Source organism: Anabrus simplex, chromosome 2 (assembly GCF_040414725.1).
Source record: "Anabrus simplex isolate iqAnaSimp1 chromosome 2, ASM4041472v1, whole genome shotgun sequence".
Lineage (NCBI taxonomy): Eukaryota > Metazoa > Arthropoda > Insecta > Orthoptera > Tettigoniidae > Anabrus > Anabrus simplex.
In genome coordinates, this window is record NC_090266.1 from 344,322,591 (window position 1) to 344,343,398 (window position 20,808).

A 20,808-nucleotide genomic window follows, 5' to 3' on the forward strand; every position below is an offset into this window, starting at 1 on the left:
TGAAGAAAAACGAAGTGACTCATTGCTTGGAAATTATTGTAGAAGGAATAAAATGAAGACAGTGATGATGATGATGATGATGATGATGATGATGATGATTGTTGTTTAAAGGAGTCTAACATCTAGGTCATTGGCCCCTATTGGTACGAAATGAGACAAAATGAAATGACAAATTAAAAGCCCAAAAACATACACTGACCACAATTCAAAACGTGAGGACGGACGGATGGATATGACATGAATTTAAAACAATCAGTGGAACCGTCCCACAGTGCTTCACACGCACAGAAGCTGGCGTAGAACAATAGTATTACTGACCAAGGGACTACTTCTAGAGCACAATACTGAATCGATGATACTTGTAGTCGAAAGGGGTCCAAAATCCAAGTCAGCAGCCCCTTTTAATCATACTTATTGCTAGGAAAGTAGAACCATGGTATTTGTCATGTTGCGGTACTAATCAAGAGTAGTGTAGACTCGCGGTATTCCACACATTATGGTACTACTCACAGGTAATGAAATTCGCATATATATTACAGACCTACGCTGTTTCACACATTGCGGCACCATTTACAGGCAACACAAACTTATGGCGTTCATCACATACCGTAAGGGTACTAACCACAGGGACTCATTATACTATCCCATGGTGTTCCTCATATAGTGGGTACTACTCATAGGCAAGCCAGAACCATGGGTTCCCTCATCGCATGGTGTCACTCATATAGTGCTACTAATCACAGGTACTGTAAAAGCCGTCGCGCTCTAGTTTGCTACTAATCACAAACCTATTTGGTACCCAACATAGTGGTACTACGCGCAAGTAAAAGCGACCCATAGTGTTCCCCGTGTGGTGGTACTAATCACAAGTAGTTTCATGGTTCTAATTTGATCATCATTTGGTCGCCCCTTTTAGTCGCCTCTTACGGCAGGCAGGGGATACCGTGGGTGAATTCTTCGTCTGCACCCCCCACCCACAGGGGGTTGTGTGTTTGGTCCACGAGAGGTATTTTATTTCCCTCAAGCCCGCCGGCAAGCCGGTTAGGAACCCCCTATCCGCCACCTGGGACGCACCACGTGGGAGTATCACCTCTCCCCTTGCTACGCCAGCGTAGTAGGTTTATGGTGAAGACAGTGAATGAAACAATAGATTTAATGTGGAGTGTTCTGAGGAATGAGATTTGTATGGCTGTTGGCAGTGTTGGGAAGTAAATAAGTAAAAGCAATTGAATAACTGAAACACCTACATTCTTAGTAATTGTAATCATTACCTTACAAATAAATTTTAAAATCCACAGCCTGTTTCCAGTCACTTGACTGGGTCAGGAATGGAATTAATGGAGCCCCCATCTAGTGGCGAGGATAGAAATAGTGCCAGCTGCTGTGCTGGGGCAGTGAATAATGACTGAAGGATGAAATGAAATTGAAGAGTGTTGCTGGAATGAAAGACAACAGTGAAACCAGAGTACTCTGAGGAAAACCTGTCCCACCTCCGCTTTGTCCAGCAAAAATCGGACATGGAGTGATCAGGATTTGAACCATGGAGCCCAGCAGCGAGAGGATGGCATGCTGCCACCTGAGCCATGGAGGCTCAATCATTACCTTATACAAAATTTAATTTTCACTTGTAACTTACTTCTTGAAATAAAAATGTAATCGTACATTCTATTAGTCATTACATTGATATGCAATACATCCCATGAAAGCAGGAACAGGGAAAGAAAATACTGATGAAGATAACTTTGTAAGTTTTACTACAGAAGAAGCAATAGCTTCACCAATACTTTGAAAGACCACTTATAAAATGTTCTTAAAATTAAACATAGGTATTCCTTTAAGTGCATCTGTAGGGTTGCCTTTTCAATAAATGTAAAGAGGTCAAGGCTTAGCAATGAGAATTTTAAGAACCAATTATTTTATTTGTAAATTAAATGACAAATTATTTGAAAAGTAAAAGTCACTTACTAAAATAAAAATGACAGAAATGATAATTTTGAAAGTTGGAAGGTATCATATTTAGTCTTGCATAGTGATGATAGCAACTTAATGCCTCTATGCTAAAAAAGACACAAATAAAGAAATATATTTTTCCTTGCTAACTTTTGTATTATCCCACCCCTAAACAAGGAAAGAATGTCAGTGATTTCCTCACGACTGGTGTTCTGTGAAGTACAGCAATTGTAATTTTACTGATCACCGATACTTGTTAAAAAAAAAAAAAAAAAAAAGTATTAGCAATCAATGGATAACTTGTGAGATGTTTATCTGAGTGATAAATACCAGAAGTACACGAATGTGAGAACTGATGAAGACAAGCAGGATTACAGGTAACTAAAGAATAAAGTAGACAGAAAGTACAAGGTAGCTGTCCAGTTCCTGGATAAATGGTTAGCATGCTGGCCTTTGGTCACAGGGATCCCGGGTTCAATTCCCGGCAGATCCGGAAATTTTATCAATCACTGGTTAATTTCGCTGGCACGGAGGGCTGGCTGTATGTGTTGTCTTCATCATCATTTCATCCTCATCACAACACCCAGGTCGCATATGGGCGTCAAATCAAAAGACCTGCACTTGAGGAGCCGAACATGTCCTCTGACACTCCTGGCACTAAAAGCAATAAGCTATTTAATTACAAGGCAGCTAAGGAAGAATGGCTGATGGAGAAGTGCAAAGATGTTCAAGATTGTATAGTTGTAGAAAAAGTAGAGAGTGTATTTGGAAAATCAAAAACTATTTGGTGAAAGGAAAAACTTATCATCTATATTACAAGCTCATATAGAAAAACACTTCTAGGTATAGAAAACATGATCGAAAGATGGCAGGAATATACCCAGCAATTATACCAAGGGAAATAATTGGATTATCGTGTACTGAATAGAGAATACTGAAGTCATAATTTGACAGAACATTGACGGACTTTAATAGGAGAAAGGCATCAGGAATTGACGTACCTTAGAATTACTGGATTGCCCTATGACAAACTGGCACAATTTTTTTTTTTTTTTTTTTGCTAGGGGCTTTACGTCGCACCGACACAGATAGGTCTTATGGCGACGATGGGATAGGAAAGGCCTAGGAGTTGGAAGGAAGCGGCCGTGGCCTTAATTAAGGTACAGCCCCAGCATTTGCCTGGTGTGAAAATGGGAAACCACGGAAAACCATCTTCAGGGCTGCCGATAGTGGGATTCGAACCTACTATCTCCCGGATGCAAGCTCACAGCCGCGCGCCTCTACGCGCACGGCTAACTCGCCCGGTAAACTGGCACAATAAAGCTTGCATTGGATGATAGGGTGATGTAAAGGCTTTCTAAAAGCATCTGTCTGTCTGTCTGTCTGTCTGTCTGTCTGTCTGTCTGTCTGTCTGTCTGTCTGTCTGTCTGTCTGTCTGTCTGTCTGTCTGTCTGTCTGTCTGTCTGTCTGTCCGTCCATCATACTTCAAATATGGTGTCAGGTTGTTGGAAAATAAATGGGTGAAATGTAGAAAGTCAATTTTCAAACATCCCTCCCTCCTAAAGTGGAAACCATAATACCTGTTGAAGATCACTGTAACAGGCGCCATTTATGCTGTACAAAGAGTAAATGAAAGTCTTGAATGCTCTGTGCAACATGTTGGGACAAAGCAATTTCTGGCAATTTTGTTGCAAGAATTTAAACTTGCACATAAGGTACAAGAAACACATCAGAATGTGGCAAGGGAATGAGTGTGTAGACCCGAATTCAGAACAGCCAATGCATAGTTGCTTTTAAAAATTGAGCCAGGGACCAGAGTCTTCACTGTCCATTAGAAGTTCCTTCCTCCTAGTCAAACCACTACTGCCATCACGTACTGAGCAGAAATTGACAAAATTTGCAGTTGTGTAAAAAGCAGCCATTTTTGCTCTATGGGAAGAGTCCTTTGATCTTAGCAGACCACATGGAATTAAAAAAAAAAAAAAAATGAAACAACAAGCCAAATGACGAAATATGAAGGGCTCCTGCACTCTCTATATTGCCTTGGCTTACTGTACCTGATACTATGTGAAACACAGTGTACTCAAAAACAAAGATGATGCAGAAAGTGTCCTCCAGGACTTCATTGCATAATGGGAGCCACATTTCTTCAAGGACATGATAGGGAAGCTTGGGAATCATTGACAGATGTGACACTGCAGACAGAGATTATTTTGAAAGAAGAAGGCACCGTAAATTTCTTCCATTGAAAAGCTCATTAGTAGTGTGAGGTATGAAAATGGTCATTTATTTCTGAACAACCTGGTACAAGGAAAAGATTAATAGAGATTCATCTTTCTCTGAATGAAGTACAAGATATATTAGATGGTGCAAATGTATACACTTTTAAATACAGAAGTAAAACTTACAAAAGGTGCTATATTTTGTAGTTCAGCTAGAGACATTCTGTGATATATTTTCTCTTCATCTCGACGGTCTTCCAGTGGTGTAGTAATGTTAGCTAATTCAGTCTCGAAATCAATTACATCCTTCATCTGTTTCCTGGTAGATTTTTCTTCTCCTCCAAGTAGCACCCCAATCTGCAACAAATATACCATAAAAATTGCTAGTATTACAGAATGCAAATTATGACTCAGGAGAGCATTCAGACTCTCTCACCACCTACTCATCAAAAATACAAAATAAATATCTGAAATATGTTATAGATGAAAGAATCCAAGGTGTTGATAAAGTTTTTGCCATTTAATTTATGTATTAAGACCTGAGAGCTCATTAACTCTAAGAGTATTAATTATGTAAATATTGTTTGTACTATATTTTGTTGTGGTGCCTTTACCAGAATAGTTTTGAGGCAGAGACTAAGAAATTTGTGTCTGAATTTACGTAATCTCTGCACCTTTGTATAGTTCAGTATAAGGAAAATTTCTCATATCCATAATCCTGTGCTGGGATTTATGTCAGAGGGTTATGGTTACCAATTTTTTATTTATTTTTTTGTAGTAGCTTATCATTTGAGAATGAAAGAGTAATGCCAAATGGATAATAACAGGCCAGAAGATTGTTTCAGGGAAATTATTTGAGGGCAGAACATACCTGATATCTGATCTCCTTTGGATTAATGGTCAAGTTTCCCTAGTTGTCACTCAATTAAATGTCCATTCTGAAAGTGGTAATGATAAAATGCAATGATAATGTAGAGAAGTATGGTAACTTAAGAGTTACATGAAGTTCTTCTCCTAGAGGAAGAAATTAGGAAGGGTGTTTTAAACAGATCTATGACAAATGTTCCTGTTGCAGCATTGACAACAAAATAAGAATGGAAGAATGACAGAAAAAAGTCACACTTCTGGCAGCCAAGAAGTAATCACTAGTGCTGCTATTCAAACATACAATTTCAGGTTTCCACAGCTATAATGGTGATTATCCTAATGAACTGGGCTACAGAGGTGGGTAGAAGTAACAAGATAAAAATATAACTGAAGTTGATAACAGAAGCATGGTAATGTACCATGTAGGAGAATTATACATCATCAGTGGTGTAGTGGTAGCAGAGCACACTGAGCTTTGCTCCGGCACTGCTCTTAGCAAACGGAATAGCTCTCCTGCACAACAAATTCTATATATTAGCTCTATTTTTTGGTCAGTTTGACAGTCTCATGTCAACTGCTAAAGTCCTAATAAAAATTCATTGTTTAGAACTACATACTGGTATAGGTTGGCAACACTGATTGGAATTCACTTCATACGCTACGCTGCATAGTTCACAGAAGGGTTCAAAAATAGCAGTGTGCTGAGGCAAGGACTAAGGAGTTACTCATACCATCAAGGTTGCTTGAAGGAGTGCAACACGTGAAGTTTGTTTGTATCAGTTCTAGAACAGAAATGGCCAGGGATGGATGCAGCTTTTAGTATTTTTTCTGAATGTCTTGTGTGTTCCTTGTGAAGTATGGCATATAAACAAACAAATTTATCTTCTTTTAAGAAGCAAGCCTGCAACAATCGCCATTAATAATAGTAATAATAATAATAATAATAATAATAATAATAATAATAATGGCGTGGCCTCCGGAAAGGCCCTGTGAAGGTCTTTTGATTTGACTCCCATAGGCGACCTGCGCGTGATGAGGATGAAATGATGATGAAGATGACACATACACCCAGTCCCCGTGCCAGGGGAATTAACCAATTATGGCTAAAATTCCCGACCCTGCTGGGAATCAAACCTGGGACCCCTGTGACCAAAGGCCAACACGCTAACCATTTAGCCATGGAGCCGAAGTGCCAGTTATAATGAAACAGTGCAACCAAAGGTGCCTATAAATTCATGTAAGCAAAGTAGTAGTGAAACAGATGAAAAGAGTAACTCTGAACTATGATAAGGGAGTTTTAACCTTTGTCTAGTCGCGCGAAAATTATTACGTTACTAGTCTCGCATGGAGGTAACCTCCGGGGTTAAAAATGTGCGTCATTTTCGTCCTTTGAGATGTTGTTTTGGCATGTTCGTTTGCAGTATTCTTCGGTGTAATTAAAAGAAACCCTTTTAAGTACTTGTAGGTTATTTTTACACAGTTTGTTTGATCTAAAAGCAGAATACTGTAGACCTTAACTATGTTGAATGATCTTATGATATTAAATTCGTGAGACTTGCCATTACCTACGACGGTCAAATCATATGAAATATGAAATAATATTTTTTCTAAAATAAGTTTAGAACACAAAACAACAAGGTCATCGACCTCCAAAATAAAAAATTATGCACTAAAATATAAGGTAATTTACTTAATCGCACACGGAGGAAACGTCCAGGTGATGTCACTCTTCAAAACAATGATCCCACACTCGCACACAGGATACATGATCACGCCGAAATGCTGACAGGACGAGTCCAAATGAACAAGGAAAAAGGTATAGGGATGGGAAGACCGACAGTTCAACTGGGAAGTTCAGTACCGTGCAAAATGTAATCGGCCCGGAGGAAATCTCCGTTAGCGACTAATTAAGGGTTAAGAAAGCAATTTCTGATCCAGCAGAATCATGGCCAAACGTGTGGACAGAAGACATGTGGATAAGGATTTGTTAAGAAGGAAGCCATACTTTTCAGTGTCGACTTAATTAATCTAACTTAAAAGTTTTTCAGTCTGTTGAACACACATGTTCAAAATATAATATATAACACTGTAACATACCTGTTTAACAGTGAACATTTTTTACAGGTATATTATGGTTATGTATTAAGTTTTGAACTTGTGTGTTCGACAGACAGAAAAGCGTTTAAGTTACTCGTACATGTGGATAAGAAAACAAGATTCCATGGCTTTGATGCAAGAAAGGGAAGCTTGGTTGCAAATTATGTCCTGAAGTGAAGCAGTTAGGCCCTTTCAAACAGGAAAGAATTTCCATTTCAAATGGAAGGAGGAATATTTTGATGTTCCTTTTCACAGGATAACATGCAAATTGCAACTAAAATCTCCAACGCATTTTTTAATCGAACACAATCAAATATCCACATGCTTGATCTGAAAATTTGTGATAAATCTAAGGATCAGAGAGAGAGAGAGAGAGAGAGAGAGAGAGAGAGAGAGAGAGATACTGACTGCTGCTCATATTGAACCAACCAAAGCTATTTTTAGATTGGCTTATTGCTTAGCAAAATTTGCCACACATTTTTAGATCACCTGAATTTGTTTTAACTCCAAAAATAAATAGTGCTAACATTGCTGTAGCTTTGCATTCACATTACAGTGCTGTCCAGATATTGAAAACTTGTCTAAGGAAAAGAAAACTAGTCTCATTAAGAATGTTAATGTTATTTTCTGGAAACTTGCCATTCTTATTGAGGAGTCAACTACTTGTGCTAATAAAACTCTTATTGTGTAAATAAAGTATGAAATTAACAAGAAACAGCAACCCTACTATTTACTTTCAATCTGAACTTGAAGGCCAGAAAGCTGAAATGATTGTTTATCATTTACTGCCATGTATAGACAAATATGGGTTCATTGTGGCTACCTCAAAAACATTCTTTCCTTTTTTTTCATTCATAAGTGACTGTGTCAGTATAATGCTAGGAACATGGCCTGGAGTGGCCAAATGACTTTCTGAAAAATTTCCACATATTGTCACTGTGTCAACCATAGGATGGAACTGGCTGTAGGTGATGCAGTTGATGAGGTTTGTGGAGTAAATAACTTTCAACAATTTCTTGACAAACTGTATTCATTGTGCTGTCCATCACCAATGAACCAGGGACAACTAGTAGAATGTGTTGCAGAACTTGATAAGCAGATTTGAAAACTTGGGCATATACTAGGCACTAGATAGCTGGTCAGCTCATACAGAACTGTTTCCGCTGTCTGGTATGGTTATAGTGCTTTATTTCACTTTTACAGAGCGAGTTGGCTGTGTGGTTAGGGTCGCAAAGCTGTGAGTTTGCATTCGGAAGATGGTGGGGTCAAATCCCACTGTCAGCAGCCCTGAAGATGGTTTTCCATGGTTTCTGTACCGGGTGGTACACCTCCACGCCGCTAATTTAAATGCGCGCCAGTTAAAACTCCTCTGCTGGAGGAAGTCTGAACTTTATTGACGGTATTAATTTTCTACCTTCTCAGAAGATGTCACTACCTGTAAATTTTGGAGTTTTAGAACTGTGTCACTTTTGATGTGTTTTTGTTTCGCTTGAAGTAAGAAGTGTGAACTTTCTCTTCTAGAGGACACTACTGAAGATCTACAATAGTGCAACCTAGTGCGGAGTCAAAGAACTATTTTTTGGAGAAAATTTAATTTCAAGAGTTTGTTCTTTGTTAAATTTCTTTCTGTCATTGTTTAAGTTGGTAATATTTACCCCTTTCTTCCCCTTGTTATGAATGTATCCAATCCCGAATTTCTTCTATTAATTTCTGACCAATCTGGTGTATCTTCCCCCAACTTGAATCTGTTGCGGGGTCCTACCCAATAAAGAGTTTGTGGGAGGGTGTTTTCTTTCCCCTAACGCCTAGAACCTTCCGCGAGAGGATATAAACTGCTGATTTTCGGGTCTCCGGGCCACTTCTGTTCCATCTTTCAGTGTATTAAGTACATAGCAGGAGGCGGGAAGCGCCTCTTTCTCCGGCAGCGGTCAACAATAAGGTAATGGCCGATTAACAAATTCTTTCTTTGCTAGCTCAGCAGTTTAACTTTCGGGGCGGGTTCTAGGCCTTCCACCATGTAACTTTCCTTTAAAATGTAAAAACTACTGGTATCTATTCTATCTGTCAAACGACATATCGGGATAGAGAGTGCTTAACCCTCTCGAGCTCCCACTCACATCGTCTTGAGGTGAACTTATTTTTCTCAACCAATTCTTCCGTAATGTAATGTAATTTGTTATTAAGTCACCTCTGTAGTATGGGATTAGCCCTTGTATTAATGGCCTAGTGCCAAGTAGGTCTTAAGCAAAGTGTATTAGGAGTGCAAATTCGCCTCCTCTCAAATTGTATTTTAGAGGTCATGTATTAACTTTCTTGTCATTTAACAGACCTCAGTAGGTTGGGTATTTTACCCCTGTGTATATGGCCTTTGAGGACAGCTTAAAGGTGGAGTTCGGAGTGGCCTATGATAGGCTTGTATTTTAAGGGGAAGTTGCCCTTTATTGAAAATTGTGTCTCTGCCTCAAGGAGGCTTTTGGGTGTAATTGGAAGCAAATGTTTCTGGCATGTTTGGGGGTTTTCGGCCCCTTTGTTGTATGGTGTTCATTGTAAGGTTGGGCTCTTTGCTCAAGAATTATGTTTCTGACTTTTGAAGCCCCAAATGGGGTACCTATGTAAATGTATTTTTCAATCGTGTTTCGGCTACTAAGTACCTGTTCTATTTGTTGTTACCTAATTTTGCAAAGAAAATATAACCTTGTTAAATTTTAAAATTAATTTCACTTTAGTAGCTTGAGACCTATTCACCACCCAGCACCTTCTTTCATGCATAACTACCACCAAAACACGGTAACAAGTGGTAGCAGAGCGTGGTTGAATGGGTCTCAATTTAGCCCCTTTTGACGGCTAGACATTGTTTTGATCCGAACTCTAACCATTTTCTCAGCTGCTGGAATTTTTTGACTTTTTCAAAATTGTTCTGTCACCATGCCCGGCCCTCGCGATGTTCTCCATCTTAATTATTTGCGCAAAGAGGAGTTGATCTATGAATTAACTATCAGAAATGTGCAATCTGGAGGCACGGTTGCAGTAGACACTAACAAGCTTAGAGAGTCCCTTGATTTGCCCATTTCCATCCCCAATTTGGGAGAGAAAGAAATTGACGATTCTCTTTCCACGATCACGGAGAATGTTACTGGGCTAGCTTCTGTAGTTAGTTTTTTTGATGAAAATGATCCGTCTCCGAATCAAATTAAGCGTGTGCAAGGCAGGCTATATCATTTTTCGAATAGGGTTAACGATCTGTTGTCTCTAAAACTGAATGACGTTCAGAGGAAGGAAGCTAGTACGCTCCTGGAAAATATTTCCGAATTATCTAGTAAGGTCACTCAATTGTTAACTGGGGAAGTTCCTCCCAAATCTGATCAACCCACCATAGTGAATACTGGTAGTGAGGAAGTGCCTCCCAAGGGAGAAGTTAATAGGAAAACCATCGCTGCTCAAACTATCTCTGCCCCATTGGACAACGAGTCTGAACGCCGTGCATCGCTGAGTAACATCCGTTCTGAATTAACTTCTTTGCCATTGAAACCTTTACCTACTATGTCACCCGGGTTTAGTAGCTTGCCTCATCCATTGGCAATGTTGCTCAGAGGTATATCTAAGTTTTCCGTTAATACCACCAGTGACGTAATTTCATTTTTAAGATTTCTAGTTGAATTTCAGGATCATGCCCTTGTGTTTTCTCTGTCTCCATGTCAAATTTTGCAAATTATCTATCCGTATGCTATAGGTATTCTCTCAGACAAAATAGTTAGAGCCATTGCCGAGCAATCATCTATTGAGGATTTCCATGCCCATTTGCTAGCTAACTTCATCCCGGCTAGGGCCAGGTCCTCCCTTATTCAGAAGTACTATTATCGTGTACAGCACTTGGATGAAAACTTGGCTGATTTCATACAGGACATTAAGTTTTATACTAGGGTGTTTGCCCTTCATTTTCCTGAAGATCAGATTGTACAGGCTATTGTAGAGGGAATTTCACCTTCCTATAGGTCATATTTGTGTTTCGCGGCGTGCCCGCAAACCTTCTCTGAACTTGAAGCATTGGCCGTCTCAGCGGAAGGAGTTAGATACGCCGATTCTTTGCGTGTCGCGAAAGAACCCCCGCCTTCCTTTAGTAACACTCGGCCTCCACCTCGCCGACCAGTCAATCCCCGTAAATGTTATGCTTGCGGGTCGCCTGACCATCTGCGCAACAAGTGTCCGCTGATCAAGTCAAGTGGGACAAGGAATGGAGCCGGGTCATCACAAGGCTGTTTTAAATGTGGGGCTTTCTCACATATTGCCAAGAATTGTCCCAACTCAAATAGCACCCCCTCCTGCTCAACTTCTGATGCAAATTCCACCTATGCCAATAATAAAAAGTGACTAGTGGCTTCGGCTGAGTCGACTAATCCATCTTCCCGAGACTCAGCCCCTAGTAAACAGGTTGTAAATGCAGAGAACGATCAGCCTTCATATTCATCTTTTGAATGCCCTAAAGAATGTCTTAGGATTGCGGCGGATACCCCCGCACCTGTTCCTTTTCTTAAGATTGAGTTAAATAACGAGCCTATAACAGCTCTCTTAGATTCAGGCAGTGTTTGTTCGATTATTTCGGCTGAATGGTATTCTAAATTAAAATCGGTTTGTAAACTTCCTGACTATGTCTCTTCTCCTGTTCAATACGTTTCGGCTAATTCATCTCCATTAGAAATTCTAGGTTCCTTACTGGTCAAGATTCGTATTTTTAAGTTTACATGGAAAATTAAATTGTTTGTGGCCAAGCAATTGTCTTGCCCCATTATATTGGGAGCTGACTTTATTTCTCACACTGGTCTTGTGCTCGATCTCCAGTCTAGGTCGTGCACATTCAAATTTGCTTCTAGTTGTAAAATACCACTATTAAAGTGTAATTCTGTGTCATGTTCTTCTATTTCGCCTACCCAGGATGAGATGTTGTTAGACCTTAGACATCTACCTGAGGAGCAGGCTGATAGTATTTGCAAACTGTGTCAGTCGTTTCCCGAGGTGTTCTCTGATACTCTTGGTGTTACTGACCTTATTGAATACAAAATTGAGGTCACGGATTCGATTCCTGTCCGTTTTCCACCTTATAGGCTATCTCCACCTAAAATGAAGGCTCTGAAAGAAATTATCGATCAGATGTTGAAGGATGGTATTATTAGGCCCTCTAAGTCGGCGTATTCATCGCCTATTTTCCTAGTCCCGAAACCCCAAGGAGGCTTCAGGCCTGTCATTGATTACAGGGCTCTCAATCGGAAGGTGGTGTTGCAATCTGTGCCCCTTCCTGACCTTCATTCTTGTTTTTCATGGTTTCGTAAGGCCAAGTTCTTCACCATCTTGGACTTAAATCAGGCCTATAATCAAATTCCCCTTGCCGAAGAGTCTAAACACCTTACAGCGTTTGCCACGGACTGGAATTTATATGAATACAACCGCGTGCCTTTCGGGCTCCCTACGGGAGCAGCTGTGCTCACTAGGCTACTAGATAGGGTCTTCTCCGACATCAAATTCGAATACTTATATCACTATTTAGATGATGTCGTCGTATTTTCAGAGACTTTTGAAGAACATCTAGATCATTTGCGAGAAGTTCTCGATCGCCTTCGTAAGGCTGGGTTAACTGTTAAGTTGTCCAAGGTTGCCTTTGCTAAGCCCTCTATGTCATTCCTAGGGCATATTGTGTCACCCGATGGTGTAGCAGTCGATCATTCTAGAACACAGGCCATCCGTGATTTTAAACCTCCCAAGGACATTAAAGGTATCGCCAGGTTCATTGGTATGGTGAATTTCTTCAGAAAGTTCATTCCTAACTTTGCTAATAGAGCGGCGCCCTTAAACCTTCTTCGTAGGAAAGGCATCAAATTCGAGTGGGGACCTTCTCAACAGGCCGCTTTTGAAGATCTGAAATTAGCTCTCTGTAATGCCCCTGTCCTTGCTATGCCTGATTTCTCAAAGAAATTCATCGTCCAAACGGACACGTCATCGTCAGCTGTAGCTGCAGTCCTTCTTCAAGAGACTGAACTAGGGAGGCGACCCATCGCCTATGCATCTAGGACCCTATCGGCTCAAGAAGCCAAGTATTCCATCTATGAGCTCGAAGGGTTGGCAGTCTTATTTGCCTTAGAAAAGTTCCGTCTCTATCTGGAACATGTCAAATTCGACCTGGAGACAGATAATCAAGCCTTAAGCTGGGTCTTAGGTAGGCCGCGTCGTACTGGTCGTATAGCCCGCTGGGCTATTCGTATTTCCGCCTTCCAGTTTGATGTTAGACATATCAGAGGTACCGAAAATGTTGTTGCTGATGGACTCAGCCGTATGTTTCATAACGACGTCGAGACCCACGAACCGGTCGACAGTTCATCACCTTCCGAGTCCATACTATCTGGTGTTAATGCCATCTTAACAGATGCTCCCATGCTTTTTAGGGATATTGAGAAATACCAACGTGAAGATCCGACGCTGGCTCCGATAATGGAAACCCTTTCTTCTGGGGAACATGCTGTCCCTTATGTTCTGAGGAATGGTGTTCTATGTTGCCCTTCGAGGCATGATAAGTTGATGAAAGTTGTTGTTCCAGCGGTTCTTGTACCTATGATCTTCAAGTATTATCATGAGACCCCATTAGGAGGGCATCTTGGAATCTTTAAAACCCGTGAAAAGATTCGTGAAATGTTCATCTGGAAAGGTATGGACGGCGAAATTCGTGAACTTGTAAAAGCTTGTAAATCTTGTTTGCTCAGTAAACCGACCATGTCCACCAAGATAGGCCTCTTGTCTTCTCAGCAAGCGTCGCGCCCCATGGAACGCCTGTATATTGATTATGTAGGACCCTTCCCCCAGTCAAAGGGGAATGCCAACGAGTTCATCTTTGTATGCGTAGATGGTTTTACAAGATTTTCGTGGTTATTTCCGACTAAGCTGGCTACCGCTCAGTCTACAATTACTTGCTTAAATTCTATTTTTGCTTCTTTTGGTCCGTGCCAATATATTGTATCTGATAATGCTAAGGCTTTTACATCTAATCTTTTTCGTAAATTCTGTTTTGACTTGTCCATCTCTCATGTAACTACTTCTGCTTATTACCCTCACCCATCCCTGGCTGAACGGGTTAACCGTAATCTCAGGTCCGCACTTATTGCCTATCATCATGAAGATCATTCCAGGTGGGACACGTCCCTGCATTGGATAGCTTTTGCTTTGAATTCGGCGGTTCATGAATCTCACAAGTTTACTCCAGCTTCTTTGATGTTTAAGTTTGCTCCTAACACGCCGCTCTCTAACCTCTGGTCTCTGAGGGACATTCTGCCCGAGACAATAGATCCGGACAACATTAAAGATCTTTGGAAGAAGGCTAAAGCTAATCTTAAAGTATCTCATGAAAAGGTTAGGGAAAGGTATGATCGTGGACGGAGACCCACCCCTTTAAAGGTAGGTGACCAAGTAATGGTCAAAAATTTTGTTCCCGCGGGCAAGCTTGCCCCCAGATTCCTTGGGCCATGTGTTATTCTCGATTTCCTCACCCCGGTTACGTTGTTATTAAGCAATCCAGCCACCGAGAGGATATTTAGGGTTCACCTGTCCCAGGTGAAACCGGTGTAATTTCTGTGTTAACTTGCTTCATATTATTTTGAAAGGATATGAAGGTTATTTTTTTTTTTTTTTTTTTTTTTTTTTTTTTTTTTTTTTTTGAGTTTCGCTTTTAAGGCATTCTGCCCCTTCTGTAATATTTTGGTTTTAGATGTAAGCCTTTTGTAAAACCTGCCCTGATCCGTTAAACTGCCATCCTGTCCTTGCCACGGCCATTACCACGCTCCCGTCTCCTGCTCCACCTTACACAGTGGCTTAACTTATGCCATGGATATTTGCACGCCGCTGGCCCCTCAACCTCTCCACAAGCCTGTACCCTCAAAGAAGATGATAGTCCAACACAATTCTGCCGCCTAGCTTTAATGTTTCAGTGCCCCCGCAGCCGCGCGGCGCTGTCCCGCGGCTGGGTTCGAGGACGGGCCCCCTCGGCCCCAGCGAGGACGACATGTGCACGGCGAACCGGAGCTCTCCTCCCGGCCTAGGCTGATGTGCGGCGCACGACCTGCTACTTGCCCGCAGCCTGTATATGTTCACCGCGGGCGCGGCGTGCTTCAACACCTCTGCTCCCCTCATAGTGCGGGCGAGCGGTATCTCAGGGTACTTGAGGGGTCCGAGCGGTTCCCTTTGGACGCAAGCTGCAACGGCCGGTCTGGCCATCCAACTTAGCCTACATCAACTACATGGACAGTCACTATAAGAGATGACTACACTTGGGAATTCAACAACAAATTTGGTGGACATTGCAAAATTTTTCATCACCTTTTAAAAGATTATCTTCAGAAATTCGCCTTCTACAAGCATAAATACTTTACGTTACCAATTACAACAAAATTTTGGAACTGAATCAAACCCAATTAAGAAATTTCTCAAATACTTCTGCAATTTATTTTAATATCAACATCAAAACTTGGACCTTATTTTCAAACAAAAGTTTATGTTCTTCTGTGTTACCCCTTGGAGGAACTTTTGGGGGGGGAGGTCTGTACCGGGTGGTACACCTCCACGCCGCTAATTTAAATGCACGCCAGTTAAAACTCCTCTGCTGGAGGAAGTCTGAACTTTATTGACGGTATTAATTTTCTACCTTCTCAGAAGATGTCACTACCTGTAAATTTTGGAGTTTTAGAACTGTGTCACTTTTGATGTGTTTTTGTTTCGCTTGAAGTAAAAAGTGTGAACTTTCTCTTCTAGAGGACACTACTGAAGATCTACAATAGTGCAACCTAGTGCGGAGTCAAAGAACTATTTTTTGGAGAAAATTTAATTTCAAGAGTTTGTTCTTTGTTAAATTTCTTTCTGTCATTGTTTAAGTTGGTAATATTTACCCCTTTCTTCCCCTTGTTATGAATGTATCCAATCCCGAATTTCTTCTATTAATTTCTGACCAATCTGGTGTATCTTCCCCCAACTTGAATCTGTTGCGGGGTCCTACCCAATAAAGAGTTTGTGGGAGGGTGTTTTCTTTCCCCTAACGCCTAGAACCTTCCGCGAGAGGATATAAACTGCTGATTTTCGGGTCTCCGGGCCACTTCTGTTCCATCTTTCAGTGTATTAAGTACATAGCAGGAGGCGGGAAGCGCCTCTTTCTCCGGCAGCGGTCAACAATAAGGTAATGGCCGATTAACAAATTCTTTCTTTGCTAGCTCAGCAGTTTAACTTTCGGGGCGGGTTCTAGGCCTTCCACCATGTAACTTTCCTTTAAAATGTAAAAACTACTGGTATCTATTCTATCTTTCAAACGACATATCGGGATAGAGAGTGCTTAACCCTCTCGAGCTCCCACTCACATCGTCTTGAGGTGAACTTATTTTTCTCAACCAATTCTTCCGTAATGTAATGTAATTTGTTATTAAGTCACCTCTGTAGTATGGGATTAGCCCTTGTATTAATGGCCTAGTGCCAAGTAGGTCTTAAGCAAAGTGTATTAGGAGTGCAAATTCGCCTCCTCTCAAATTGTATTTTAGAGGTCATGTATTAACTTTCTTGTCATTTAACAGACCTCAGTAGGTTGGGTATTTTACCCCTGTGTATATGGCCTTTGAGGACAGCTTAAAGGTGGAGTTCGGAGTGGCCTATGATAGGCTTGTATTTTAAGGGGAAGTTGCCCTTTATTGAAAATTGTGTCTCTGCCTCAAGGAGGCTTTTGGGTGTAATTGGAAGCAAATGTTTCTGGCATGTTTGGGGGTTTTCGGCCCCTTTGTTGTATGGTGTTCATTGTAAGGTTGGGCTCTTTGCTCAAGAATTATGTTTCTGACTTTTGAAGCCCCAAATGGGGTACCTATGTAAATGTATTTTTCAATCGTGTTTCGGCTACTAAGTACCTGTTCTATTTGTTGTTACCTAATTTTGCAAAGAAAATATAACATTGTTAAATTTTAAAATTAATTTCACTTTAGTAGCTTGAGACCTATTCACCACCCAGCACCTTCTTTCATGCATAACTACCACCAAAACACGGTAACAGTTTCCCATTTTCACACTAGGCAAATCCTTGGGCTGTGCCTTACTTAATGCCACGGCATCTACCTTCCCAATCCAAGCCCTTACCAACCCTTACATTATCAAAAACCTTCAATGCGTTAGTGTGACGTTAAACCACTTGCAGAAAAACAAAAAACAATCACTTTTCCCAAGGAAAAGAGGATGTAAGTAGAAATTTAACTGATAGAAATTTGTACAGTAGACTGTTGAAGCTCCTCTCTTCTAAACAGCTCAATTTTGCGCTTGCAACCTTTTACGATGCATTTGCAGAATTGACAATACTTTCTGAACTACCGTATTACAACAGTTGTGTATGCAGATAAACTCACGCGATGAAGCATTCGATTAATTGAGTCCTTGATGAGAAGGAAGCCATACTTCCTCGTGTGGACTCGGTTTCAGTTAAATGCAACCTAAAAGCTTTTCAGTCTGTTGAATACACAAGTTCAGTATAGATATTACAGTATAAAATACGTGTTAAAAAAACACACTATTAAGAGTGTTTATTTTAATTTCTTGTTTAATAGTGTTATTTTACAGGTATACTATAGTGTAATATTTATACTGAAAGTGTGTTTTGAAAGACTAAAAAGCTTTAAAGTTACATTTATTAAATCCCTCAAAGATAAATGAGGAACTAAAGTAAATTAATCTCATGGCAATCAATGAAGGGTAATTTTGCATCTTCCTAGAGACCAATAATCCAAAGATTATTTCCATCAATCACCAGCAGTTGCTTTCAAGCATTGTAAATAATCTAGAATGGCAGCTACTGATAACAGTTTCAAGCTATCAATGTACAGAGATGCCAGACACAAATCCCAATGTGTATGAGGTGCTTGTAAAAAAAAAAAACTAAGTGCTGGAGGGAGAGATCAGGGGCCTTCGGACATACCCCTACAATTTGGACAAACTGAAGTTGAAAAATTCTGTCGGAGATTTCAATTAAACCCTAAAAAGATTATAAATGCTTATTGAGATTATCTTGAGAATTGCAACAGGGTTTCTGGGCCCTGTTTCATAAACTAATAATATTTGAATATTCTGTTTCATAAAGATTTACACATCTATATACATAAAATAAGAGTTTACTCTATACATTGCTCAGAATTTAAAAAGAATGGTATTTCTGTATCGGTTATGTCCACAGTAAGAAGGAAATGCACTTTTTACTTTTCCGTAATTTCTGTCCGTCGCTGTCTGTCTGTCGCCGTCTGTCTGTCGCTGTCTGTCTGTCGCTGTCTGTCTGTCTGTATGTACGTATGTATGTACGCCCATCACGAGAAAACAGATGAAGAGAATTTGATGGAAATCAGTATGTAAAGTCAGGGAATTAGCCACCACAATCTAGGCTATAAATAATTTTATTCACGCTGAGTGAAATCTTAGTTTAGGGGAAGGCCTAAAATTTAATCCTCAAATATTTATGTTATTAGTGGTCCTATCAATGAATACTACATACGGTAACTAAAGTTATATAGAATTAAATTTCCGATCATTTATGTCTTATACATTTTCACTACACCGGCTATGATAACAGAGATACTCATGAATTTTGAATTTTGTTGTTAAGTCCATATCAACCCTGAGCCACAAGAAAATGGGTAGACAGAATTTAGTGAAAATTGGTACATATAGTTGGGGAATAAGAAACTACAGTCTAAGCTATAAACAATTTTATTCAGCCTGGATGAAATGGTAGTTTAGGGGAAGGCACTTAAAATTTAATTTTTAAATACTTATGTTATTGGTCCTATCGAAAAGTACTACATAACGAAATTTATAGAGAATACAATTTCCAATCATTTATGTTTTAATGAGTTTTACCGCACCGACTATGATAACAGTGGTATTTCATAGTCCGAAGAGAACTAAATGTGAAGGCCTACAATGTCGAAAGCTCATAAAATTGATCAACAATGACAACATTACATCGACCATTGTTTGTTGTGTTATTCTTTGTCTCTTATACTGCCACTCATCTCCAATAGATAGGATTACTGCTGCATACCAAATATAACATGCTCCCTGAATGTTGGTGGGAAATAACTGGGGAATTAATTTTCTTCTTTAGCATGCCATTCCTGTGGTTCATGCATTTTCTGATATGGCTGATACATAACACACTGGTTCTTCATAGTGTTCCAGCTATTCGATCCCTACTCTGAAACAATGATTGGAATGATCAGTGTGCACACTTAATGGAATAATGGCAGACCTGGTCTAGAATTACAATTTCAGCCTATTCATAATTATAGCACCACAATTCACTAAATAACACAAAATTCAACCCTGAAAAGAAACGTTTCTTCAGAAACTATTATTAAATTCTACATTCATTTTATTCCAAATTAGCAGCGAAGAGGGGGTTTCTCCTCCGGTTTGGGGGAAAAAATTTGCATCCAAGTCAGATAGTTTTTTCCCCCGCCAGTGTAGTGAATTGAGAATTTTTTGACTCATCGGGTACTATTAAACAGATGAGTAAAAGGGCATAGTTTTTGTCCTGGGACACTCCCCCGTCCCAAAATTAAAGAGGGTTCACGACTCACAGCTGTCTGCGAACTGGTCATTCCAGCACTGGAACTTTGGACTGTGGTTTTTCATTTGATCAAGTATTTCATATGATAGCATTGCTTTTAATCGTGACATTCCTACTGGCATCATTGTAATGACCTATGTTGATTTTGAGTTGGGAAAACCATTAAGACAGTCCTTCTGTGGATGTAAAAAAGGCAGATGGAGAGTGAGTGTCAGCCATTATAATGAAAATTCCCCAACTTGATTGTGACGGATGGTAGGCATGAGGGCCTACCATTACAATTAAAATTCCCTAACCCAGTCTTCGCATAAGAAAAGATGTTTGGTGACTTCCCCATCGCGTTTCTAGGATAACATTAAGAGCTGTGCAATTTAATACTATCTTACTCACAACGTGTACACTACCTAACCTAGAATTCTGTATGCAATATAGAATTCCGTAGTGAAGCACGAGTACATCAGCAAGCGACTAATAAACTGGCTTCACTCATAATATTAGTTCATTAGTCAGCTGATACAAATGTAGGTTAGAATCGGTTTGTGGCATATGTTCTTGGTTTGTGTTTGTTCCTAGTAGTAGGCTAGTGCTCGTCTACAACCAGCTATTAATCCATGTATATTCGATAGGCTTACTTTATATTTTCGTTGTTGTGACTTTGATACATATGAGAATGGATAAAAGAAGTGAAGATAATGTGAGAGAAGAAAGTTTCTTTGCAAAAAGTGCTTGAGTTAACATATCAACTATTCACAGCCTATTGCACACTCTATAACCCTCCTTGTCCTTTTTTACTTTTTTTATGTGTTCTTGAAAATCTCTGTTGGGATGGATTAGGAAAATCTTGATTTACTGGTAGTATAAGCCAAGATTTTAGGTGACAGATGGAGTCTCTGAGCAAAAATGTACCAGGGAAAGGTCTCCAACCATTAGCCATCTTATTGTTCAAGTCATTTAGCTTTAGAACCCTAGCATCACCGACACTACCCGACCAATTACCACAAATATAGTAAAACTCTAAATTTGGTCCACATACGCGCATTACGTTCAAGGCATGTTTCC

At 40.0% G+C, this 20,808-nt stretch overlaps 1 protein-coding gene across 1 annotated transcript in view; it reads right to left on the reverse strand.

Moving 5' to 3' along the window:
• The window catches only part of Nep3 (Neprilysin 3), a 465,936-nt gene that overhangs the window by 76,060 nt on the left and 369,068 nt on the right, over positions 1 to 20,808 (reverse strand). The window contains exon 7 of the mRNA XM_067140749.2: positions 4,359 to 4,529. Within this exon, the coding sequence (XP_066996850.2) occupies positions 4,359 to 4,529 (171 nt within the window). The remainder of the gene's footprint in view (positions 1 to 4,358; positions 4,530 to 20,808) is intronic.